At 46.4% G+C, this 26229-nt stretch overlaps 2 protein-coding genes across 2 annotated transcripts; both read left to right on the top strand.

Annotated features, from left to right (window-relative positions):
* The first annotated feature begins 3022 nt into the window (after positions 1–3022).
* Positions 3023–8770, top strand: COX17 (cytochrome c oxidase copper chaperone COX17). The gene is made up of 3 exons (XM_079958938.1): positions 3023–3179; positions 5636–5753; positions 8433–8770. Exons 1-2 carry the CDS (start codon positions 3040–3042, stop codon positions 5718–5720), a joined length of 225 nt encoding a protein of 74 aa, XP_079815064.1. The 5' UTR covers positions 3023–3039; the 3' UTR covers positions 5721–5753; positions 8433–8770.
* Positions 8771–12575: 3805 nt separating this feature from the next.
* POPDC2 (popeye domain cAMP effector 2) lies at positions 12576–24688 on the top strand. The gene is made up of 4 exons (XM_079960386.1): positions 12576–13416; positions 17604–17712; positions 22530–23049; positions 24345–24688. Exons 1-3 carry the CDS (start codon positions 12926–12928, stop codon positions 23010–23012), a joined length of 1083 nt encoding a protein of 360 aa, XP_079816512.1. The 5' UTR covers positions 12576–12925; the 3' UTR covers positions 23013–23049; positions 24345–24688.
* Positions 24689–26229: the final 1541 nt, after the last annotated feature.

The raw sequence follows: 26229 nt of genomic DNA, 5'->3' as shown, positions 1-26229 counted from the left end.
GCTGCTAGGCCCAAGCCGTCTCCATAGCAACGCCGGCCCGGCGGGGAGGGAGGGGGCGCGGCCTCCTCCTCGCCCACCTGGAGCCACAGAGATAGGAAAAGGACAGAGGAGCCGGCGCTCTTTTCTTCTGCTTCACAATCAGATTTATTATTTTCCATACATAAACAGAAGAAAAAGTTAACAATCATAAAGGAAAAAGAATGAAACGGAAAAAAATAAATATATATATATAAAACATAAAAAACAAATCACCACATAAACTAAAACTCAATTAAAATCCATCTTCATAAACGTATTCTTTGACTTCCTCAAATCTCTTCCATCGGAGTTTCTTAGTAACTACGGTATATATAGCAGTTTCCAATATCATTATTTCATAAAACCATATCACAGTCATAATCATATTTCCTAACTTTTCTTATCGTACATTTTCTTATTTATTTATTTAATCCTAGGCCTAATTGATTCTTTCAAGTGATTACATATCTTTAATATTACAATATTTATTCAAATAGTCTTTAAATTTCTTCCAGTCTTCTTGGTGTTCCTCCTCCTCTTTCTGGTCGCGGACCTTGCACTCCTTTGCAAGAGTTGAGGAGGAAGGTGCTTACCCCTTCACTGCAGATGGGGAGAGCAGTCACAAAATTAAAAGACGCCTGCTCCTTGGGAGAAAAGCAAGGACAAACCTAGACAGCATCTTCAAAAGTAGAGACATCACCTTGCCAACAAAGGTCCGTATAGTTAAAGCTCTGGTTTTCCCAGTAGTGATGTATGGAAGTGAGAGCTGGACCATAAAGAAGGCTGATCGCCGAAGAATGGATGCTTTTGAATTCTGGTGCTGGAGGAGACTCTTGAGAGTCCCATGGACTGCAAGAAGATCAAACCTCTCCATTCTGAAGGAAATCAGCCCTGAGTGCTCTCTGAAAGGACAGATCCTGAAGCTGAGGCTCCAATACTTTGGCCACCTCATGAGAAGAGAGGACTCCCTGGAAAAGGATGTTGGGAAAGATGGAGGGCGCAAGGAGAAGGGGACGACAGAGGACAAGATGGTGGGACAGTGTTCTCGAAGGGACCAGCATGAGGGAGGCAGTGGAAGACAGGAGGGCCTGGTGTGCTCTGGTCCAGGGGGTCACCAAGAGGCAGACAGGACTAAACGACTCAACAACAACAACACATTTTTGTCCCTGCCGGGTCACTCAACCATCGCTGCTGTGTCCTTTTTTTTAGCAGATCAAGATGATCTGGTGATAGCAAAAACTGCAAGATTTTTTGGGGAGGGCAATTATTTGATTATATATGTAAACCTGCAAAATGTATTTTCTATAGTTAAGTTTTTACCTCTGTCTTCAGTACATTTTATTTTGTTTTATTGCTATGGCTAGTGGCTGATGCAAATAAAGATTCTTCTGAAGTGTGGAGCAGCCTATCTTGACCTTAGTGCCCAAGTCGCTGTTGGACTACAACCCCCATCATCCCTGACAGCCGGCCCTTCCTGCTAGGGATGATGGGAGATGTAGTCCAACAACATACTGGGACTCCCAAAGTTTGAGAAAGGATGCTCTTCTAGGAAGGATGTGTGTGCACCGCCTGCCCCTCTTCTCAATAACTTGGGATGCTTTGCGATGCTTTGCTGGGGAGTTGTGGCAGCAGGCAGACTGACCAGACGGGCCTTTGTTGCCACCCAATGCCAATTTTGTATCATGGGTTTGTGGGTTTTTTTTCTGCTCAGCTGTGGGATTGGGGCCTCCTTTGCAACTCTAAACCTGTGGAACTTCATTCCTAGGGGGACCTGGGTTGCCTGACAGTTCCCCCCCTCTTTTTTACAAGGCAGGCAAAGCAACGTTTAGGACATCGCATATACAGTGGTACCCCGGGTTAAGAACTTAATTCGTTCTGGAGGTCTGTTCTTAGCCTGAAACTGTTCTTCACCTGAAGCACCACTTTAGCTAATGGGGCCTCCTGCTGCCGCCGGAGCACGATTTCTGTTCTCATCCTGAGGCAAAGTTCTGAACCCGAGGTGCTATTTCTGGGTTAGTGGAGTCTGTAACCTGAAGCGCCTGCAACCTGAAGCGCCTGTAACCCGAGGTACCACTGTAATGCTTGTATCCATGTGTTGCTTAGTGCATTTGTCTTCCAATAGTGGGTCAGGTCTTGATCATATCAGAGACACTGCTGCTAATTTCTCTTTGGGTTTTTCCCTTTTCTTGGGAAAGGAGTCCAGAATTCCCTTAGCTTTTAAGCTTGCATTTGTTCGCGTAGCATCGTCAGTGTGCGTAGGACTTCACAGAGGAATCCTGCCTTGCAGGGGGTTGGACTAGATGACCCTCGTTGCCCCTATGAAGACAAGAGGGCAGGCTGCTTGTTCTGAAGAGCTTGCAGTCCCAAATGCAGGAACTGTATCAGAAAGCATTTTGGAGGGTAATACTTTTCTTTTTTTCTTTCTTTTTTGGGGGTTTGCTAAATATTGTGCTTTATTATTCCATTCAAAACAAACCAACAGACTCCGCTTCTCGCTGAAGTTGTTGCCCCTTCGTCTGCCTTCGTTTATCCTTATCTTTTATTCTTTCTTGGAGCCTGGTACCTTTTCATTCCAGCGTGACACGGCCCCTCCTTTTAAAAAAGAAAAGGGGGCATAAACGGGGTGGGGGGATAAGAAACAAAACCCTTCTTACAGCTGCGGGATCTGATCCTGAAAAGGTTGGAGGCTGCAGGCTGGCTCAGCCTAGTTCTGTCTCCTCTCCATCCCCCCTTTGGCCAAAACGCCAACCAAGGCGATTGTGCTGTCGTGCGTTTTTATTTTATTTTATTTTGCTGCAATCAACCCTCGCGCAGTTCTTGAAGCCGCGTCCTCCCACCTCTAGAATTTCGGGTCTTTGTCCGCTCTGCGGCGCGCGCGCAGGCGCACTCCCACCGACCCCACAGCCCCCGCCCCTCCTCGCTCGGCGTCCAATGGCGAGGCAAGTGTGGCGGAAGAGGCGGCGGAAGTGAGTGGGGCGGGGAGGCGGGCATCCGGCGCCGTCTCTCTGCGCCTGGGCAGCCATGTCGAGCGTGGCCCCCCGCGACTCCCCGGGTCTCCCGTCCCCCGCGGCGGCGGCGGCGGCGGCGGGCGAGCAGAAGCCTCCGGCCTCCCTCAAGCCCTGCTGCGCCTGCCCGGAGACCAAGCGGGCGCGCGACGCCTGGTGGGTAACGGGGCCCGGAGCGGGGGCTTCCGGGTGGCCCTTGGAAGACTCCGGCTGGGCTCCGGGAGCCTCGGGGGCCACAGGGGACCGGGCACGGCACGGGGGGCGGATCGGGACCTCTCCTCCTCCTCCTCCTGCTCCCCAAAGGCGGAGCCCCTGCTGGAAATGGCGGCCTCCCTCCTTTCCTCTCGCCTTGGGGGGAGAATCGGAGAAGAGTCGGAAGGGACTCTTTGCATGTGGGCGAGACCCTTCTCGAGACACGCGTCTTTTCACGACACGGGAATTCGGTTTGACTGGCAAACCAGAGGTCAAGCTTGTCCTTGAAATTCTCCAGAACAGATTCCCATGTATAGTTAGCAGAGTCAAAACTTAAAACACCTTGAAGGATCCCCCCAAAATAGACGAGGTAATTAATGTTTCATGAGCATAATGTCCACAAATCCAGTACATTCAGGATTGGCCCTGTTCATAAGAAATCCAGTTGCAACAGACTTCACCTACAAGTAACTTACAAATAACTTGTAACAAGTCTAAACCTTAACACTAAACATACAGTGGTACCTCGGGTTACAGACGCTTCAGGTTACAGACTCCGCTAACCCAGAAATAGCACCTCGGGTTAAGAACTTTGCTTCAGGGTGAGAGCAGAAATCGCGCAGCAGCAGGAGGCCCCATTAGCTAAAGTGGTGCTTCAGGTTAAGAACAGTTTCAGGTTAAGAACGGACCTCCGGAACGAATTAAGTACTTAACCCGAGGTACCTTGCCAACAAAGGTCCGTATAGTTAAAGCTATGGTTTTCCCAGTAGTGATGTATGGAAGTGAGAGCTGGACCATCAAGAAGGCTGATCGCCGAAGAATTGATGCTTTTGAATTCTGGTGCTGGAGGAGACTCTTGAGAGTCCCATGGACTGCAAGAAGAACAAACCTCTCCATTCTGAAGGAAATCAGCCCTGAGTGCTCACTGGAAGGACAGATTGTGAAGCTGAGGCTCCAGTACTTTGGCCACCTCATGAGAAGAGAAGACTCCCTGGAGAAGACCCTGATGTTGGGGAAGATGGAGGGCGCAAGGAGAAGGGGATGACAGAGGACGAGATGGTTGGATAGTGTTCTCGAAGCTACCAGCATGAGTTTGACCAAACTGCGGGAGGCAGTGGAAGACAGGAGGGCCTGGCGTTCTCTGGTCCATGGGGTCACGAAGAGACGGACACGACTAAACGACTAAACAACAACAACAACCACTGTACTGAGGGACGCAGGTGGCGCTGTGGGTTAAAGCCTCAGCGCCTAGGACTTGCCGATCAAAAGGTCGGCGGTTCGAATCCCCGCGGTGGGGTGCGCTCCCGCTGCTCGGTCCCAGCGCCTGCCAACCTAGCAGTTCGAAAGCACCTCCGGGTGCAAGTAGATAAATAGGGACCGCTTACCAGCGGGAAGGTAAACGGCGTTTCCGTGTGTGGCTCTGGCTCGCCAGAGCAGCGATGTCACGCTGGCCACGTGACCCGGAAGTGTCTCCGGACAGCGCTGGCCCCTGGCCTCTTAAGTGAGATGGGCGCACAACCCCAGAGTCTGTCAAGACTGGCCCGTACGGGCAGGGGTACCTTTACCTTTACCTTTACCACTGTACTACGTACGGAACACCACACCAGAAGGAAAACATAGAGAAAATGAAACCCAGGCTCCTTCTGGCCCTACTTTTATAGTCAGCATGGCCCTGACAGAAGAGAGAACAAAACCACTTTAAGCCAGCTGTACTCAGCAGAAGGAATAATCCAGTCATGAACCTTCTGCTTGTTTCTTTCACACACAGAAGCTTCCAGAACCCTCTTGAATTAAGTAGAATAGGAAAGATCTCTGCACATCAGATCAATACTTTCTGCGCTAAGAAATGCAAACTGACAAAACTAACCTCTTTCCAGCTCCTGGTGGAGTGTTCACTTGATGCACCTACAGGCTGCAGTTGATGTACGAATGTGTCGCCACACACAGTTTGGAAAGCTCTGATCCCCTCCAACCCCCTGCAGTGCCGGAATATGTAGCTGTCCCATACAGGGATTTCCCATCCCTTATATTTCCATGCTTTCTGAGAAGCTAGTGATAACGCTTCAATGGGAAAACACCTCTGGGGAAAAGGGCTAGGAAGCCTCTTGGAACCCTCTTCTCCTCTCTTCACATCAAAACATCAGCCACTGCATTTTGTAAAACATAAAAGACAGTTTACGTGATCCTTTTTAACCAACAACATGCAGCTTTCCTGTAACCTTAGCAGAAAGGTGATCTGAATGGGACGCAAACTGCAACCATTCATTCCTTTGGAGGAAGAAAGCATAATCTGAAAATGCAGGTACAATTGGACATTTGTACCAAAGAGTGCAGTCAATTCCAGGCTAGTCTTCCTCAGCACTGATCGAGTCAACTACCTAATTTGTGAAATTGCTTAATTGGGAAATTTTGTCTTGCAGCATCATCGAAAAAGGAGAAGAACACTGTGGTGCTCTTATTGAGGCCCACAAGGAGTGCATGAGAGCCTTGGGTTTTAAGATATGAGCAAGATGAAGCACACATCTGAATGTTTGGAAGGTAAATGGATGTCCTCTTGCAACGGAGCCATTTTCCAGGGGAAATGCATGCTGGGAGCTGTCAAGGTGAGGGACGCAGGTGGCGCTGTGGGTTAAACCAGAGAGCCTAGGACTTGCCAATCAGAAGGTTGCAGTTCGAATCCCCATGACGGGGTGAGCTCCTGTTGCTCAGTCCCTGCTCCTGCCAACCAAGCAGTTTGAAAGCACGTCAAAGTGCAAGTAGATAAACAGATATCGCTCCGGTGGGAAGGTAAATGGCGTTTTTGTGCGCTGCTCTGGTTCGCCAGAAGCAGCTTAGTCATGCTGGCCACATGACCCAGAAGCTGTCTGCGGACAAACGCCGGCTCCCTCAGCCTATAGAGCGAGATGAGCGCGCAACCCCAGAGTCGGTCACAACTGGACCTAATGGTCAGGGGTCCTTTACCTTAGCTGTCAAGGTAACATTGCTACAGCAGTTTAACCCCTGTGGGGGGAATTGCATTTGTGACTGTTGTGTGGAACATGGAGATGGTTGTGTGATGTCAAAGACATCAGTTGGTTAGAGCTTGTGATATCTACAACACTTCTGTAGGTCTACTCCCCCTTTAAATTTTGTAATATACTGTGGCACTGCTTTTTTTTTAAAGTTTTTATAGAGTCTCAGAACTTCGTTCTGCCACTGCAGCAGGAGTGCACAGCTACTATTTTCATTGCTGTTCTCCACATTTTCTAACAGTGCCATATTTCCATTGTGTAAAAACATTAAAAAGGTCATGAATATAACTTCCCACTTCTCTGGAGCAACTCTGTAACAAAGTGTAATATTGTTGATGTAGAAATGCCATATAAATACTGTTTTGTCTGCCGTGCTATTCAGGGTTCAGGAAAAGATAATATATACTGCATTCAGGAATGGATTATGATAATATATACAATTAAATGAACCTAGAACAAGTTGCTCTGACTACTGGCAATGACACAGGGTCCAGTAGACCTGAAGGAGCGTCTCCACCCCCATCGTTCAGCCCAGACTGTGAGGTCCAGCTCCGAGGGCCTTCTGGCGGTTCCCTCATTGCAAGAAGTGAGGTTACAGGGAACTGGGCAGAGGGCCTTCTTGGCAGTAGCACCCTCCCTGTGGAACGCCCTCCCACCAGATATCAAGGAAATAAACAACTATCTGACTTTTAGAAGACAGCTGAAGGCAGCCCTGTTTAGGGAAGTTTTTAATGTCTGGGTTTCCCCCCCCCCCCTTATTATTATTATTTATTTCTGTTGTGAGCTGCCCAGAGTGGCTGGGGAAACCCAGCCAGATGGGTGGGGTAATAATAATAATAATAATAATAATAATAATAATAATAATGTAATGGCATTAAACTAAATGCAGTGTTTGAGCACTACACTGAAACCATGAGGTTTCTCCGGAGAATGATCATAATGATGAGAAGCCAGGGTGGAGTTGTGGCTAGGGTGTTGGACCTAGAAGACGAGGGTTCAAATCCATGCTCAACCATGAAGCCCGCTGGGTGACTTTGGGCTATTCACTTTTTCTCTGCCCAGCCTACCTCACAAGGCTGTTGTGAGGATAAAATGGAGAGGGGAGAAGTGTCTGTGCCACTTTTGAGCTCTTTGAATGTGGTAAGGTAAAGGTAAAGGGACCCCCGACCATTAGGTCCAGTTGGGACCGACTCTGGGGTTGCGGTGCTCATCTCGCTTTATTGGCCGAGGGAGCTGGTGTACAGCTTCCGGGTCATGTGGCCAGCATGACTAAGCCGCTTCTGACAAACCAGAGCAGCACACGGAAACGCCGTTTACCTTCCCGCCGGAGCGGTACCTATTTATCTACTTGCACTTTGAGGTGCTTTCGAACTGCTAGGTTGGTAGGAGCAGGGACTGAGCAACGGGAGCTCACCCTGTCGTGGGGATTCGAACCGTTGACCTGATCGGCAAGCCCAAGAGGCTCTGTATTTTAACCCACAGCACCACCTGCGTCCCACTTGAATGTGGTATATGAATGTAATAATAAAACAAACAAGGGGTTATTACCATGATAATACCTTTTAACATAGTAAACATGCCCCTGCAGATTTAGGCTTGTAAAGAATTTAAAACAGGAAGTTTGGAGTAAATAAACTTCCTTTTATAGTGTATTGTTTGAACATCAAAACATGATGAGAGAGCCTTTCATAAGTACTCTGAATATACTTTACCACACACCTTAAAAATCGTTGGGCAAAAATGTCAATGTGTCTACTTTGTATGCCTGACAAAAGCAAGCATTGGGTGACTGATGCTTTTAGATTTGTAACAAGCCAGGAGGTAGATTTTGTTAAATGTAAGAAAAATTTAGCACTGGAACAAGTTGCAGACTCTCCTTCCTTGGATAGGCATCTGCTAGGGATTCTTTGGGTACAAACATTCTGTCGAAAGTTTGAAGTATATGGTCCATTGTGTTAACCTTCCAAGTCCAGTAAGTCTTCAAAGTCACTGTGGTTAAGTAAAACCGCCAGTTCTGTGGTGACAGGTAGTGGTGAGGATGGCAGACGTAAAATAATTACAAATAAGGCATAAATTAATCCTTGGTATGTTTTACTTGCAGGTATTGCTTTCATTAACTTCCCAACATAAGTTTTAGAGGAACATCATTGCTAATAGATGAGATATATCTGCTTCTTATTGTACCTTTTCTCCCTTTTCCCTCTAGGTGATTTGCTGTTGAAATATTAGTTTGGGGACTTTACTCTTCATGGCTGCTTGAGCACGGGTGTTTATTTATCAGAAGATGAATTTATTGGGGGAAAATACGATGGATTCTAAAATCAGAGGAGTGTGTTGTGTTACAGTCTTCTTCCACGGCTGGATCCTGCCTAAGTGATAATATGAGAGATTCTCCTGAATAAACGTTTTAGCATTCTCATTTGAGCACAACAAAACTGGTTCCTGTATGATGCAGTTGTATCTGGGAGACTATGTCACCACCCTCCCATGTATTCACTGGAATTAAATATGCTAAATCAATAAAAACAAAGTTGGCTGAATTCAGAGATGCTGTGGGATTGGGCAAATATGTGTGCACGTACTCAAGTTTCCACTGCAATCTGCCAAGCTCCTTTTTCAGCAGAGGTCAAAATCAATTTGCAGATTTGCTGTATGGAGGCTGCACGGCTACCCAGCTTGGTAGATAGACATCATAATATTTTGTGTGTGAAAAATATAATTCATGGGTTCCAGCATTGTGTAATTTACCTCTCTTGAGCAGGGGCTGCTGTAGTAAATCCATAGCAAAGCTGCACAAATGTCAACTGCGTAGTTGGGTGGTGACGCTGGGTTGGTTGGTTCTTTTACTTGTTAGATTTGTATTTAATCTTTCTGTCAGGGATTTCAGAGTAAGATGCAAAGCTTTCCAAGTGACCTTATATTGAAGTGCAGGACAGGTCCTGGCCTGTGTAAAGTTTGTAGATGGAATTATTTTGTCAATAAATAAATAAAATGAAAGCTGCCTCTGACACCTTCAGGCTCTGATGCGTGTAAAACAGAAAAAAGGACGCTTGGAGACATTTCAGTTCTTGTAAATTTCAGAGAATACTAGTCTGCTCAATGTTACTGAATCAGAATTAGCTCAGTGTAATTGAGCTCCTTAACTGAGAGCAGCTGCATGATGGAGTTCCATTTTCTGTGGAATCGTATCCACTGGCAGTGTTGCTTTAGCAAAATGTGCTCCTAGAAGTTGAGGCGCCAGATTTTTATTGGTCTCTCGCCACCTCCCCTCCCCTTTGCAGTGTCCTTGTCATATCCTATTATATCTAGAGCAGTGTTTCCCAACCTTGGGTCTCCAGCTGTTTTTGGACTACAACTCCCATCATACTTAGCGAGCAAGACCAGTGGTCAGGGATGATGGGAAGTGTAGTCCAAAAACAGCTAGAGACCAAAGGTTGGGAAACACTGATCTAGAGGGTCCCTCAGGAACAGCTTTTGGGGTGGTGCATGGGCAGTACAAATCAGTAGGGGGGGTTCACTAAAAATCTGGTACCCAACTTGCAAGAGGAAAACTACTTTTTGCTCAGACAAAGCCACCATGGATACAACCAGTGTTGTTTTTTTTCTAAAAAATGTTTAGGGGTACTCTCATTTTGACTCAAGAAAATCACCATTTTATAGTTCAAATTGGGAACAATAAATACAGTAAATGGACAAAAGTACAAAGATTCACAAAATGTTTAGGGGTATGCATAGCCCTGTGTCCCCCCAGAAAAAAAGCACTGGATACAACTGTTGACTTCTGCATTCCGATATGTTTTCTGTATTCTCCACTAGTATTTTTCCTTGAAGGCTGATAATAGTTTATAATTTCTAACTCTCACACAAAGGCCTTATGTATGGAAATCCTAAATTCTGAAATTAGAATAAATTATTAGGACAATCTTATATTTATTTTGGTGCTGGAGGAGACTCTGGAGAGTCCCATGGACTGCAAGAAGATCCAACCTCTCCATTCTGAAGGAAATCAGCCCTGAGTGCTCCCTGGAAGGACAGATCCTGAAGCTGAGGCTCCAATACTTTGGCCACCTCATGAGAAGAGAAGACTCCCTGGAAAAGACCCTGATGTTGGGGAAGATGGAGGGTGCAAGGAGAAGGGGATGACAGAGGACGAGATGGTTGGATAGTGTTCTCGAAGCTACCAGCATGAGTTTGACCAAACTGCGGGAGGCAGTGGAAGACAGGAGGGCCTGGCGAGCTCTGGTCCAGGGGGTCACAAAGAGTTGGACACGACTAAACGACTAAACAAGAATATTTAATGGCTGAAGGCTTGGATAAGGACAAATGTTTGCCTGGAGCCTAAAGACATTTAATGATGGCGCCAGGCGAGCCTCGAGAAAGAGCCACCACAGAAAAGGCCTGTTTTCCTGTCACCCTCCAAATCTCTCAGGGAGGGGGGACACAGAGAAGGGACTTGGGTGACAAGTGCAGGGTCTGGGTCGGTTCATGTGGGAAGAGGTTTGTCCTTCAGGTCTTGTCTTGAGTCATGGAAGGCTTCATTGGTCAGCACCAGCCCTTTGAATTGGGCCCTGCGTACCTGTTCCCAAGGAGGCCAGGCAAGATTAAACACACTTCAGATGTTCTGAGAATATTGAAATCTTTGCACCCAAAACTTACTTTGGATAACTTAAATCTGCAAGGACATGTTATCTTGCAGTGTGTGAGAGGTGTCTTTTGTCCCTCTTGATGAAAGGGTCAACCTGATATTTTGTATTCGGTGACACAAAACGATTATCTTTAAGGTGTGCACCAACCATAATTTTTTTAGGACATTGTTTTGCATTTCAAACTCTTAAATCTCCAATCCTTGCACACTGCCACTTTTTTTCAAGGAAGCCAAGAAAAATGTAATGTATACCACACTGTTACGTGCTCAGAAGTGTGAGATCAGTTTAACTGCGGGTTTTATAGGGTGATTTGAAGTCTGAATACCATCTTAATCCTGGGTTCCTTGTTGCCTGATAGTTCTTTCCACTTCACATAAAATCATAAATGAAAATGCCTTATAGCAGGATGGCCAGCTTCTGTTTTCTTGGGGATCACTCTATTTTGAAAGAAAGGGAAAAGACTATATTTTACTCCATTTTTAAGGGAATAATTTTCATCTCTTTCCATTTCCCCCCTCCCTGCCCAATGCAGGATTTACACATAAACCTGCTCACATTCCTGCTCAGAAAAACTACCAGTATATTGATAATGTAAGGTAAGGCTTGTCTGACATTGCTTTGTGACAGCAGCTCAGCTGTCTTCTTATCTCGCTGAGAAAGACAGGAATACTTGTCCCCCTCAGACCCCCGTACTCCAGAGCTTTCAAAACTTTTCACGTCGGTGATACACTTTTTAGACGTGCTTCAGTTCGCGACACAGTAATTCAGTTTTACTAGCAAAAGGAAGGTTAAAATAATCCATTTCCAGCCCCGGGAGGAGCGCCGGGAGCATTCACGCGACACACCTGCACACTAAAGCCGACACACTAAAATGTCACGACGCAAATTTGGAAAGCTCTGCCGTACTCTCTTTCTCTGCAGTCAGATCCAGCACAAGGATGGCTTTAAGATTGGTAACATAATTTTAAAAGTGGAAAGTCCACTCCACCGCATCTGTTGTGTCATTCTAGTGGCTGAAAAATAGGAATCAAAGTGTTCCACCACTGGAAGGAAGTAGTTTTGGGGAACACCAAGCAAGAAATGGGAGCGCAAAGCAGCTGTTCTTCTGATTTATCACTGTTAAAGGTCAAGCAACCTTCCTTCGTTGACCACTCCAGTCTTCTGTTTGAATCATTTATAAAATTTGCAGCCTCCAAATATTGCAGCTTGTTTGACCAGACTCTGGTCCACAGCTTCTGTCTAATTTTTAAAATCCCAGCTGTCGCCACTTGCTTTGGATACTGTGGTCTACAGCCAACACCCCCCCCCCCCTAAAATCCTACCTTATCTTGTTTTCTGTGGCTTGCAGTTCATGATAGAGGGAATTCCTCCCCCCGCCTTGTGATATGAGAGGCAATTTGTTCTGCCAAGCAAGCTCTGGGAACAGACTGAAAGCATCTACACAGACAATACTATGTGTAATCTAGTTCTCTGGGTTATGTTAAGTGGCAATCGCCTGGCTGGCCTCTCTTCGCCTCTCAGCCTCTGCTTCTTGGATTTCAATTCCAAACATGGTTATCTATTTGGGGTCGCTCTGCTTTCCGTGGCCGGGTGCTACACATTCCAAATTAAACACAAGTACCCTCTACTGCTCCCTTCCCCGCCCCTTCTGCCCTGGCTGCTGCTCTTTCCCTGAGTCTATTTTCATTTTCTCACTCGGCCGGCAAGGGTGCAAGCCACAGGCAACTCTTCCCAGCTCTTCTTTCAGGGAGTTATCAAACTGAAAGGCGCCGCTTCCTTCCAGATTGAATTTCTGGTGCTTTTGCAAGTTGGTGCAGCTGATTGGTATGATACTGGACTCCTGCAAACCACGTTTGGTCTTCCACTTTGTGGGAAGGGGTTGCTGGGGGTGTTTGGTGCAAACGCATTAATAATTTTGAAAATGTTCTGGGGACCCACAGGTTGAGAAAGACATAGCTACTGTTCAGCTCCAGTTCTAGGAACTGGGTTTACAAGTTCTCCAATATAATTTTTCAAGACATATTGGTGGTGCAGAGGTTAGGAGACAAGGAAAATGAGTACAAACAGCACCCTCTTGGATCGGATTGTTTTCTACCCAATTTTATGTGAGGGATGGAAGCAGTATATGGAAGGAGCGATCTATCACCTTGCTGGCTTCTTCCTCCTCCTGGGATTCATGGGAGGAAGTGGAACGGTTGGCTCCATCTTCATCTTTGGGCTCTTGACGGCTGGTTTCTTCTGCGCTGCGCTCTGGGGCTGGCTAGATGCTTGTGGACTGGACATCTTCATCTGGAACATGCTCTTAGTTCTGATCTGTCTGCTTCAGTTGGCTCACCTAGTTTACCAACTCCGTCAACACGCCTTCCCTGAAGAATTCGACATGCTCTACAAGCAACTGTGCCAGCCTCTGCAAGTGCCACCTCAGGTCTACAAAGAAATCGTCAAATGTTGTGAGGAACAGGTTTTGCCCCTGGCCAAAGACCAGAACTATGCTGTGGAGGGCAAGACCTCAATTGATCGTCTGTCATTCTTGTTGTCTGGCAGGTAGGCCTCACCTTCCCCTGGCAATATTTTTTCTTGGCATTAGAAAACTGACCCAACTGGTGCTTTTGAAAAATAGATGGAGTGGCATGAAAAACAAACAAACCCATGCATTCTCTGAGTTCTCACATAGGTGGTAAAACCTGTGTCTTCGCTGTATCACTGTACTCTGCATTTGGGGACTCAACTCATGTGATGGAATACCCCCCTTCTTGTCATTTTTTCCAAAAAGACCTTGTATGCCACAGAGAAGACTAGGTTAGAACTTCCTCTCTGATCTAGTTTTCTTAATGGAGGGCTCCTTATGTGTGTATGTATGAAGAAGCATTCCATCCCATACCCTCCAACATTTATCCAATGAAAATAGGGACGTCCTATTCCAAAATAATAATAATATTATTATTGATACCCTGCCCATCTGACTGGCTTGCCCCAGCCACTCTGGGCAGCTTCCAACATATATAAAAACATAATAACAAAGTAAACATTAAAAAACTTCCCTATGCCTTCAGATGTCTTCTAAAGGTTGTATAGTTACTTATCTCCTTGGCTCGGGGGTCACATAACTCTATACTTTCCAACATTTCTCCGATGGAAATAGGGACGTTCTAAGGAAAACCAGGACATTCTGGGATCAAATCAGAAACCGGGATGTCTTCTGTAAATCCAGGACTGTCCCTGGAAAATAGGAACACTTGGAGGTTCTGAAGTCCCAGCTTGTATGCTGAAGTTGTGCAGCCCAGTTTTACCTTCTTACAGATTTAGGCTTTTTTTTCACCTTCTAAACATGGCTATCCATGGGAAAAGGGGAAGGAGGGGGGGGGGCTTAAGGACCCCATCCATAATGCTTTTCTGTTGCAAATGGTCTCCTCCTGAGGATGCTTTGCAGGACTGTTGAGCTAAAGTTGCACATGGCCCTGCAGTCATGTAATCTGGCCCTCAGCATTTAGGGAGACAGGTGTACTGTAAAATTAAGGTCATGGCTCCTTGCAAGTGAATCCTTGTTTTCAGGTAAGGTTACCTGACAAAGCAGATAAAGCAGCTGGCAAACAACAATGATGCTTCAGCTTCTCAAAGGGTTAAAAAAAACCACAAGCTTTACATGTGGCAGCTGAAGGTTGGCTCCGGGTTTGTTTGTATGGTGGGGAACAGTTACCGTAATTGGGTTGTATCTATTCCATTCTTTTCTGTCATATGTTGGTTAAGTCTGAAGTGTTCCACACTCAAGGGATCCGGAATTTTACATTAAAAAAGAAAAATATTTCTACCGTGGGCCAGGTTTTACCTAGTTTGCTTGATTCGTTGGCTTGTTTTAGTTTATGCTGTGATGCAGAATTTGGAGACTGTTTTGCAGTTGTCACAACCTGGAGGAATTAGGGTTGGGGCACATAAAACGTAAGGGAAAGGAGTCCATGGCCAGTTTTTGCACCAAAGACCATACTGTCCCATCAGGGGGAAAAGGCGGTGTATAAATATAGAATACAGTGGTACCTCAGGTTACAGACACTTCAGGTTAAAGACTCCACTAACCCAGAAATAGAACCTCGGGTTAAGAACTTTACTTCAGGATGAGAACAGAAGTCGTGCTCCGGTGGTGTGGCGGCAGCGGGAGGCCCCATTAGCTAAAGTGGTGCTTCAGGTTAAGAACAGTTTCAGGTTAAGAACGGACCTCCAGAACGAATTAAGTTCTTAACCTGAGGTACCACTGTAATATAGAATAATAACTGCCATTATCACACAGTTCTCAATGCAGCCTTTAATCTTGTAAAATGTCATATGCATAGATGATACTGTATTAAATAATGATGATAATGTAATTGCCTAAGCGGAACTTGAGCTACTCTGCCTGTTTGCTGGTGCAAATTATCCACAACTGGATCGCTGTCTATCCTGTGCTGTACACGTGCTGCTTATAATAAGCACGTATCCTGCCTTCTAGGGGTTGTTTTGGCCTTTTCTTTTTGAGTTTTATGCAGAAATTTCGATTCCTATCTTTATCAAGTGATATTTTGCTGCGCAACTCATGTCGAAAACAATTCACTCCATTTGGAGTGGTTCTTTTGAAGCTCCTTGCCATCTCTTTCTGTTTTTACAACCCTGAGAGACGTGTCGGGGGGCCCTCACCCCACCCACCCACTCACTCCGGAGCTATTTAAGACGTGTGTGCTCTCTGGGAAGGTCTAAGAGAAACTCAGGCCTGGAACCAAATGCCTATCAGCTCCTGAAGTTGGCCTGATAATATTTTCATAGAATCATAGAATCATAGAGTTGGAAGAGCCCACAAGGGCCATCGAGTCGAACCCCCTGCCAAGCTGGAAACACCATCAGAGCACTCCTGACATATGGTTGTCAAGCCTCTGCTTAAAGACCTCCAAAGAAGGAGACTCCACCACACTCCTTGGCAGCAAATTCCACTGTCAAACAGCTCTTACTGTCAGGAAGTTCTTCCTAATGTTTAGGTGGAATCTTCTTTCTTGTAGTTTGGATCCATTGCTCCGTGTCCGCTTCTCTGGAGCAGCAGAAAACAACCTTTCTCCCTCCTCTATGTGACATCCTTTTATATATTTGAACATGGCTATCATATCACCCCTTAACCTCCTCTTCTCCAGGCTAAACATGCCCAGCTCCCTTAGCCGTTCCTCATAAGGCATCGTTTCCAGGCCTTTGACCATTTTGGTTGCCCTCCTCTGGACACGTTCCAGTTTGTCAGTGTCCTTCTTGAACTGTGGTGCCCAGAACTGGACACAGTACTCCAGGTGAGGTCTGACCAGAGCAGAATACAGTGGCACTATTACTTCCCTTGATCTAGATGCTATACTCCTATTGATGCAGCCCAGAATTGCATTGGCTTTTTTAGCTGCTGCGTCACACTGTTGGCTCATGTCAAGTTTGTGGTCAACCAAGACTCCTAGATCCTTTTCACATGTACTGCTCTCAAGCCAGGTGTCACCCATCTTGTATTTGTGCCTCTCAATTTTTTTGCCCAAGTGCAATACTTTACATTTCTCCCTGTTAAAATTCATCTTGTTTCTTTTGGCCCAGTTCTCTAATCTGTCAAGGTCGTTTTGAAGTGTGATCCTGTCCTCTGGGGTGTTAGCCACCCCTCCCAGTTTGGTGTCATCTGCAAATTTGATCAGGATGCCCTTGAGTCCATCATCCAAGTCGTTGATAAAGATGTTGAATAAGACCGGGCCCAAGACAGAACCCTGTGGCACCCCACTAGTCACTCTTCTCCAGGATGAAGAGGAACCATTGATGAGCACCCTTTGGGTTCGGTCAGTCAGCCAGTTACAAATCCACTGAGTGGTAGCATAGTCAGGACCGCATTTTACCAGCTTCTTTACAAGAATATCATGGGGCACCTTGTCAACTGCCTTGCTGAAATCAAGGTAGGCTACATCCACTGTGTTCCTTTCATCTACCAGGCTTGTAATTCTGTCAAAAACCGAGATCAGGTTAGTCTGACATGACTTATTTTTCAGAAATCCATGCTGACTATTGGTGCTCACAGACTGTTTGCTTAATGATCCAGAATCTTCCCTGGTATTGATGTCAGACTGACTGGGCGGTAATTATTTGGGTCCTCTCTTTTCCCCTTTTTGAAAATAGGGACAACATTTGCCCTCCTCCAGTCTGCCGGGACTTCACCTGTTCTCCAGGAATTCTCAAAGATGACTGCCAGTGGTTCTGAGATCACATCTGCCAGTTCTTTTAATACTCTTGGATGCAGTTCATCTGGCGCTGGAGACTTGAACACATCTAGACTAGCCAAGTATTCTTGTACTATTTCCAAGGACGTCCAAATTTTGTACCAGGACGTCCAAATTTCCATCGGAGAAATGTTGGAGGGTATGCATTTGTTAGGATAGGTTAATATTTTATATTATAAACTGCCTTGACTGCCTTAATGCAAAGGTGGGATGTGAATCCAACAAATTAATACATATTTTTTTTAAATGTTTGCCCAACTGCATTTGGACCACTTACCTGCTCTCACAGATACCTGCCAGATCATTTTCCACGTGCCCCTACCGTCAGATGCGAGGCCAGTGGCACAAGAGTAATTTCTGTTGAGATCCACCTTGGGGTGGGGGCAGGTATTATAATGCACTGTATAAACTTTGGGAAGAATTTTTAAAAAATGAATCTGCTTTAAAATATGTCTTTTTCCTTCCCCCTGCCCCAATTAGGGTTAGAGTAAGCCAGGACGGACAATTTCTACATTATGTCTTCCCATATCAATTCCTGGATTCCCCGGAGTGGGAATCACTGCCCCCTTCGGAAGAGGGAACATTTCAGGTAACCTCACAGAACACAATTGCATCTTGGGTTTTTTTTGAGATTGTGTGTTGCGTGTGTGGTGTTTTTTGTTTCTTTGTTTACTTTCTGGGTCAGAATCATATAACAACAAGAACAACAACTTATTTATATGCCACCCATCTGACTGGCTTCCCCCAGCCACTCTGGGCAACTTCCAACAAATTACAACACAATGAGACATCAAACATTAAAAACTTCCCTATACCGGGCTGCTTTCAGATGTCTTCTAAAAGTCAGATACAGTCAAACCTCAGTTGTCAAACGTAATCCGTCCTGGAAGCCCATTCCAGGCTTCCAAAACATTCTGACAACTGAATTACAGCTTCTGATCGGTTGCAAGATCTTCCTGCACTCAGCAGAAGCCACATTGGGTATTCGGCTTCCAAGAAATGTTTGAAAACCGGAGCATTTACTTCCAGGTTTTTGGCATTCGGGAGCTGAATCGTTCAAAAACGGAGCTGTTCGGGAGCCAAGGCTTGACTGTAGTTGTTTATTTCCTTGACCTCTGATGGGAGGGTGTAATAGAGGCAAAGAACTTCTCTAGTCATTCCATGCACTCAATAAATCTTTGGGCTTATGTTTCTTAGTAATCCAGCCTCTACCCCACTGGTGTCACATAGCAAGCTGCATACAAATTGTACCTCGGAAGTCAAACAGAATCCATTCCGGAAGTCCGTTCGACTTCTGAAATGTTTGGAAACCAAAGCGCGGCTTCTGATCGGCTGCAGGAGGCTCCTGCAGAAGCCCCGTCAGATGTCCGGCTTCCAAAAGAACATTCGAAAACCAACCAGAATATTCACTTCTGGTTTTCGATCTTTCGGGAGCAGGAACGTTCGCCTCCCAATGCACTCAGGAGCTGAGGTACGACTGTACTTTGAAAGCGAGGAGACTTTCAAAAGCAGTGTCTGTGGTGATCTATGGAGATCTGCCATTAAACAAAAGAAAGGTGAAAATCCAAATCGGGGATGCTTAAAATAACTGTTTGGATCTCCAAAGCAACTGGATCCCCGAAGCCCAAGGGTTGGGATTCAAAGCTGAGGTGTCCTGGGTTCAGCTTGCCTTTAAATTCTCTTGAGACCAGCTGTATACGTTTGAAATGGCCATGACATTCCAGAGGAAAGCTGACTTTGGGGCTAACGTCTTCATTATTATGGGACATCCACGTCACAGTATTTTTAACACTGGACAACTCCACACGCCATAAGATTGCTCTATCAAAAAATTCTTTTAAAACATACAGTAAGCCCTCCCCAAATTGCCCAAGTACAATTCCTGCATAAATGTTTGGAATGAATGGTGCCGCACTGTGTCTGAGGTCCTTTTAAGAATTCAGAGTCAGGATCTGTGACACAGTAAGAGCTTTGTCGGCTGATAAATGGATTGTTCACTATACTCAATGGGACAGTGATGGCCTGCAGGAAACTTTAAAATAGAACGCACGTGTCAGAGCTGCCTCTAGGTCCCAGCTCACAGAGGACCAACGCCAGGCTGTCGTTATGTACAAAAGTCTTTATTGAGGTTTAGTTTCCATTTCAAAGCCGCAGTGCGCAGCTCTACGTCTTAAAGCCTAGACCGGCGCAGTACCGTCTGAGTCTCCTCCCCTCTGACACCAGTTTAAGATCCTAGCCCGGCTCCACCTTTTACGCTGCTCTCTCCTCCTCTGGGTCCTCCTGCCCGCTGGGGCATTGCCCTTTCTGGACTCTTCCGACGCTGAGTCGCTTAGCTCCTCCCCCTGCCTCCTGCGGGCTTTAGGACCCGGTTCCCAATCCTCATTCTCTGCTGTCCCGCGCTCCTGTACATTTGAACTTGCCTCTCGCGCCAGCCCAGTGACCTTTCTCCTAACCGTTACACTACTTCGGTCACTGCTTCCCTCTTCCGGGACACTGGCCGGATCTGACCTCTCCTCCGTTGTCCGACTTTCTGATGGAGGCGTGGTCAGCCCTGCCTTATCTTCTCTCCCTGGTGGGGAATGCACTGGCCCCGATCCTTGGGACTCTTCCCCCCCACTCTGCTCTGGTGGGGAAGCTGGTCCTGATTTCCAACTACTGCTCTGGGAGTCCCTGCTGCCCCCTTGCTCCTGGGACGTTCCCCTTGGGAACCCCCTACCCCTGGCCACTGGCGCCCCCTTCTGTGAATCTTCCGATTCGCTGGAGAGGCTCATGGAATCCCTCGGTCCACTGTCCTCTTCTCCTACGCTCCCCTCGGATTCTTCCCCTTCGCTCTCCATCTCCTCTCTTCCCTGTGCCTCTGCTCCTGAGCCCCTAACAGCACGGTGACAAGCTGTGGAAAAATCTCAAATATCCATTCCTGTATGGAGCGCCCAGCAGCTGCCTCTGAGGCGAACGTCTTCATGGAATAGCTGTGCTACAAAAGTTAAGGGGGGATGTAGATAAGATATGGGACACAGTTTTCGGAAGAAAGGAGGTGGCAAATTTGGGCCCTTTCCAGGATGCTTCAAGTCTTAGCTGTCTGTGAATGCATAGGCTGCAATGGTCTTTGATGCTTGCCGTTTTCCAAATTCATGAGCTCAACATCACAGACATCATACCGTACTTCTTTTGTACGTTCTGTACTGTTTTGTTGCTGCCTAAACTAAAAATATGACATACATTATATTTCCTCAATTTTCTTTTGCTTTTTTAAACCAAAAAACAGCCATGGGAGGCTCTGAAGAACACGTGTGTGTGTGTGTGTGTGTGTGTGTGTGTGTGTGTGTGTGAACACTCTCTCTCTCTCTCTCTCTCTCTCTCACTCTCTCTCTCTCTCTCTCTCTCTCTCTCTCTCTCACACACACACACACACACACACACACTTTAACCCATTCCCTTCTGGATATTTTTCTGCTCATAATCAACATTTTCTGTGTGTGTGCTTTTTTAAAAACAACAACAGGGAGACAGTTTGGCAGCTTGTCACATCTCTAATTTTGCCCTCAAGCTCGTAAAACTGGCTGAAATTTCCTTGAAGCATCAGATTATTTTTAAAGCCTGAACAAGCACAGTAGCATTCCTCTTGCTTCCCTTAGAAGCCAATCCTTTTTCCCTATTAGGTTTGACTGCGTTTCTTGTAAAAAACAGCAAAAACTGATTTTTATTGCATTGGAATAACATTATAGGACTTCACTATAAGCTGACCAAGTTTTCTAATTGCTGGAAAATGCTGCTTGGAAAATGGGTTTCTCATCCCCTGAAGTCTTTCAGTTGTCCCTTAGGAAAGCAATCCTATTCTGGCTCCCCTCAGTGAAGAGACCTGAGCAACTGCTTGCTTGGCAGCAGCATTAAATATCAGACTCAAGGACATGGCGTGTCGCCTGTCCGTATTCTACTTCCCAAGCCACCATTCCTTGGGTCTTGGCCAAGGAGATTCCTGGACCCAGGGAGGCCTCCAGGATAACGTGGCTGAGATCTTGCCATCTTGCACATGCCAGCGTCTCATTTACCCACTCCAGTGAATGAAATCCTGTGTACATTTCACAAGTCTGGGGAAACACACATCTTTTCTCTCTTGCCAGAGTTTTACATTTCCCCAAACCGGTAAAAACAAAAGAAGCAGCTCTCATTTAAATGATTTCAGATCAGTGTTGTTGGGTGTCAGAGAGAATCGGCACCATACAGTGGTTTGCGATATTTGCTTTATTTACACCTGTGCAAGCATAACGCACACAGTGGAGGCAAATGTTATTCATTACATTTATCGGAGGCCCCATCACCAAACTTCTCTTGGCAATAAACAAATTTAACAGCCTATAATTGCGAATCTAAGAAAACGCAAAAATCCTAAAAACTGTAAGAACTTATGTCTGAGCAGAGTTTGTACATGCAGTTCAGCCACATATTATTAAGCTGTGGTTGAAACTTGTATGTATGAACTCTGCTAGAACATAGTTTGTTATGGATTTTAGGATTTGTTGTGTAGCTATTTGCAGAGCGGCAGAGAGCATCTTTGTGATGTAAAAACACCTAAAATCATGGTGAGATTCAGAGATTAAAATGTTAATGTTCACTACTTCCTAATTTTAAGTAATTTTTAAAGACTCTGAAAATAAAAAGATCTTCACCTGGCACCAAAAATACATTATGGTTGATTGCAGGTATGCTTCTTCGAGAAGAATATTCCACAGTAGTGTGCATTTGTGTGTCACTGTTAAAAAGGTCCTCTTCTGTGTCAACATCTCCCATATATCTGATTGTGAGGATACTTGAAGGACAGCCTCGGCTGATAATCATGGGGCACAGGTAGATACATCTGAGAAGAGGTTATCTTTCAGTACTAAGGCGTTTTATAGTAAAAAAAACACTCCTACAGTACAGTACAAACTTTTCCAGGCATATTTATTGTAAAATCTCCTTTCCAAAAACATCTGAATTCAAAAGCAACATAAACACCCTCTCATTAATCTGGAGCCCTCATACATTTTTTGCACTGGGGGGTGTTATGTACTGAAGTTCTCACCCTGGGCCAGCAGGGAGGTACTGTAGATAGTTTTCACTCAGGTCCACATATGCAAATAAGGGATCGAAAGTGGCATTCAGTGATTGGATAGTTACAGAAAGTGGTTACAGTTACGTTGTAGTGGAGCTCTATATAAGCAGGCTGGCCGAACCCTTCAGTTCAGTTCTGTTCTGGCCTGTGAATAAACAAGAGCTGTTTGAAGAATCGCTGTGTCGTCTGATATGTTCGCCCACAACTTAACAGGGACAGTATTGCAGCAGAAGTTTGGACAGCGTGGTGACTTTTTTTTACACTCGATAAAAAGGTCTGATGTAGCCACCTCTCCTCTCTCCTTCCCTCTGCAGGTAACGCTGACAGCAGAGACTGACTGTAGCTTCATCACTTGGCAAAGGAAGGATCTCTACTTGCTCCTGGCCAAAGAGCGCTATATTGCCCGCCTCTTCTCAGTCCTCCTTGGCTTTGACATCTCAGAGAAACTGTATGCCCTGAATGAGAAGCTTTTTGCTAAATTCGGCTTGCGGTTTGACATCCGCCTTCCCAGCCTCTACCACGTCCTGGGACCTGCCTCTTCTGACGTGGAGCTGGAGAAAGAACCAGAGGAAAGCGAAGGTCCAGCAGCACCCTCGGGCCTTTCGCCCACCTTTGTCCAGACAGCTCCTGCGGCCCCTTGCACTGTGTCTCCTCCTGCCCCTCCTGCCCATCTCAGGAGACCTCGGCCTGACAGTGACCTGTCTGGTGAGGATTCTACCAGTCTTGTATTGGAAGATTTTGCTGAGTTGACAGGGTCCTTTATGGACTATTTGAGCGAAGGGGAATATATGAAGTGAGGGCACTTCTAACATGGGCACACATCACCCTGTGTAAGTAAGTACTCTTTGTGACGTTAGGAAGAAACACAACTGTGTGTGCTGGGAGGTGGTGTTTGATGTGTCCAGCATGCTGTGCACACCATTGTGCTGGTTTTCCTTGCAGGATGTGAAGGACGCACATCTAGACTCCCAAAGGCTAGTCTGAGTCCTCCTTACAGCATGAAGTAGTGTCAGGCTTTGGGGAATTGGCTTCCTCCCCCATGGCAGTAACAAAAGATCAAACGAAAGGAGCGTCTTACCAGTTAGAATCTTTAATAATCACAGTGCGAGAACAAAGAGCGCGTCTCCTAGAAATGGCGGTGCTCCCAATTAAGGGTCACTCCTCCCCCTTCGTCCCTATTAATCTACGCCACTCCTACGTCTTGTAACCTGAGCTTGTCACTTCTGCGTTTTCAGTTCTAACACTTTCTGAGCTCTCCATGTCCTTGGAGAAGGGGGGTGAATGCTGTCCAGAAACTGTGAATCTGTTAACTCTCTCTCTTCTAATGTTTCTTCTGCTAGCTGTTCCCCATCCAGTATTTCTCAGCTTCTGCCTTCTGAACTATGCCCCTCTGCAAACCACTATTCCAAATCTATACTGTCCTCCTGCTCTTGGGAAGATACAGGGGGAGGGGGAGGCTCCCACCATTTCTTCTCAGTGCAGCCCTCCTCAGCACTGTCCCTGGCAAGTAGCCCCGATCCAAGCAGCTTCAAATGTGAGGTTTGAGCCTCAGGCCTGCCTGGATGTTATACCTGCTAGATATGTAGGTTCAGCATAAGCTTTCAAAGCCAGTTCAAGAAGTTGCAAATTAGGACCTGACAAAGTGTTGTTATTTATGGACCTTAAGGTCCTCCGCAGGGCAGACCAGGAGAGGCGGTCCCGTAGGTACGAGGGTCCTAGTTTTGAAACGTTTGAAAACCGAAGACTCAACAGCTGACAGCTAGGCCTCCGGATCTTGCACATAGTGGAAGCCACGTGGCATGTTCGACTTCTGAGCTTGTTCTAAAACTGAAGAATTTACTTCTGTGTTTACAGCATTCATAAACCAAAATGTTTGTCAACGGAGACGTTCGAAAACCGAGGTACCACTGTATCTCCTTGATGGTTCTCCCAGGCAATTTCCTGAGCACAGGTTTGGCTCAATCCAGCATCTGGCCAATTTCAATACTCCAAGCACTGATTAAACGCCAACATTTACTAGATCCACAAATTATGGGTGTATTGCACCCATAAACTCTGGAACCCACAAACGCATAACAATGTGGATAAAAAGTTCTAACGAGAATGACAATATGCTTTTTGTCCTGCAGCTTCTGGAAGCCTCCTGAGGAGTAATCGCCAGGCCTCTACAGAAAGACGAGCCCCTCTGGCTCCTACGCAGACCCCAGAACTCTAGAGAAAGAGTTTGGACTCTCAAAGACGTCACCATATGGTCACTCTAATGGTGCTCATTACTTGTGTGTCGACACGTGGATTGCACCAGCACCAGCATGGCGCACTTGAAAGTGCATGCATGAGACTGAAGTGTGATGTTGGAACACTTCCCACAGATTGTTGAGCTGCAGTGGCACCGGGCTCTTTCTGATTGTCTGTATTCTTGAGCACTTGCCGTACGGTTCTGCTGTGAGGTGAATTAAACGTCTGGGAAATGGTATCTATAGCTAATGAATGGAATTTGCTCTCTGTTGAGGGGCTGTTGAGTAGTCTTCTATTGCAAAACATATTAGGAGGGAATTACAGTGGCACCTTGGGTTAAGAACTTAATTCGTTCTTGAGGTCCGTTTTTAACCTGAAACTCAATCAATCTTTATTATGGTCCAGAGACCCAACAAATCATTACAAAGCAATACACAATTCATACAGCCTACCTCCAGGTTAAACAAGCATCTTTTTCAGAATATAGGGATCATTGGTTCTTGCAACCACCAATAGAAACTTTGCCACTGCTAATGTTCTCGTGTTTGTCTGGTCTTCCAATAGGAACCTGACATAGTGAGCCTCTGATTTTCCCGGGAAAGGTACCAGCAAGGGTAATATCAGTTCAGCCCTGGCTTGCTCATATTTTGCACAGTGCAACAAAATATGTTTTATGGAATCGATGTCTTGAGCACACGAGCAAAGTGTGTCCTGGTAGGGAACTCGTCTCAACCTGCCATCCAACACTGCAGAAAAAGCCACCTCTATTGGTCTGTCACCCCCCAACTGTATTACCTTGGTTATGAAGGTGCCCTAAAGACTTGCGATCTCAAATCACACGCAGTCTGTAGTCTGCTGGCAGCAGGAGTACAGTATGGGCATGTCTTTAAGCTAACATCTTACATTAAAAACCTGAAACTGTTCTTAACCTGAAGCATCACTTTAGCTAATGGGGCCTCCCGCTGCCACTGCGATTTCTGTTCTCATCCTGAAGCAAAGTTCTTAACCTGAGGTAATATTTCTGGGTTAGCGGAGTCTGTAGCCTGAAGTGTCTGTAACCTGAAGCGTCTGTGACCCAAGGTACCACTGTATTCTCTTCTTCATGTCTTCCGATCTGGCTGACGAAGGATAAACGCCGCCTAGCTGGAACTGAAATTTAAGAGGGGATGGTTGGAAGGAGGAAGTCATAACCTACGTATATGACTGACCTTTCTTGCAGAAGAGTGACTTTTACCTCAACTGGGGGTACAAACAGAGGCGGAGCTAGCTGCTCCAGCACCCATGCTGTGCACTCGGGGGGGGGCAGGGTCAGCTACTCATGGGGAGCAGTGAGTGTCCCAGGGGGGTGCCGCCCACGGCGAGTGTCCCTGGGGGGCAGCAGTGTCACCCCCCGGTCAGGGATGACACCCAGGCTGGGCCGCACACACCACCCACCCCTTCCTCCCCCAGTGGGTACAAACTGGTAGTTTGGGAACTGATGGCTCTGTAAAGAGGGTGCAGGGGAACAGAATGTACATGTGAGCCAAAGGGCGACTCCAGGGCAGCGGCGTAGTGTGGGTTGTCAGCACCCGGGGCAAGGCAAGTAATTTGCGCCCCCTAACCCCTAACCTGCCGTCGCTGCCAGCTTCTTCTTGCTGCTGCCTGGGCTGCTGCCATGGGGCTCTGCTACAGCCTGCGCCCGAGGCTCTTCGGCGACTCCGGAGGCGGCGAGCGCCCCCCCAGATGTTGCACCCGGTGCGGCCGGCCCCCCCTGCACCCCCCACGCTACGCCACTGCTCC

The sequence above is a fragment of the Podarcis cretensis genome (genome assembly GCF_951804945.1).
Source record: "Podarcis cretensis genome assembly, chromosome: 17".
NCBI lineage: Eukaryota > Metazoa > Chordata > Lepidosauria > Squamata > Lacertidae > Podarcis > Podarcis cretensis.
This window is presented reverse-complemented; position numbering and strand designations above follow the sequence as displayed.

Excerpts from the sequence above, each read along its gene's own strand:
- COX17 (XM_079958938.1), top strand. The coding sequence starts at position 3,040 with ATGTCGAGCGTGGCCCCCCGCGACTCCCCGGGTCTCCCGTCCCCCGCG. Across the intron at positions 3,180-5,635 it reads AAGCGGGCGCGCGACGCCTG|CATCATCGAAAAAGGAGAAG; the intron begins GTGGGTAACGGG and ends TTTGTCTTGCAG.
- POPDC2 (XM_079960386.1), top strand. The coding sequence starts at position 12,926 with ATGAGTACAAACAGCACCCTCTTGGATCGGATTGTTTTCTACCCAATT. Across the intron at positions 13,417-17,603 it reads TCATTCTTGTTGTCTGGCAG|GGTTAGAGTAAGCCAGGACG; the intron begins GTAGGCCTCACC and ends TGCCCCAATTAG. Across the intron at positions 17,713-22,529 it reads CGGAAGAGGGAACATTTCAG|GTAACGCTGACAGCAGAGAC; the intron begins GTAACCTCACAG and ends TTCCCTCTGCAG.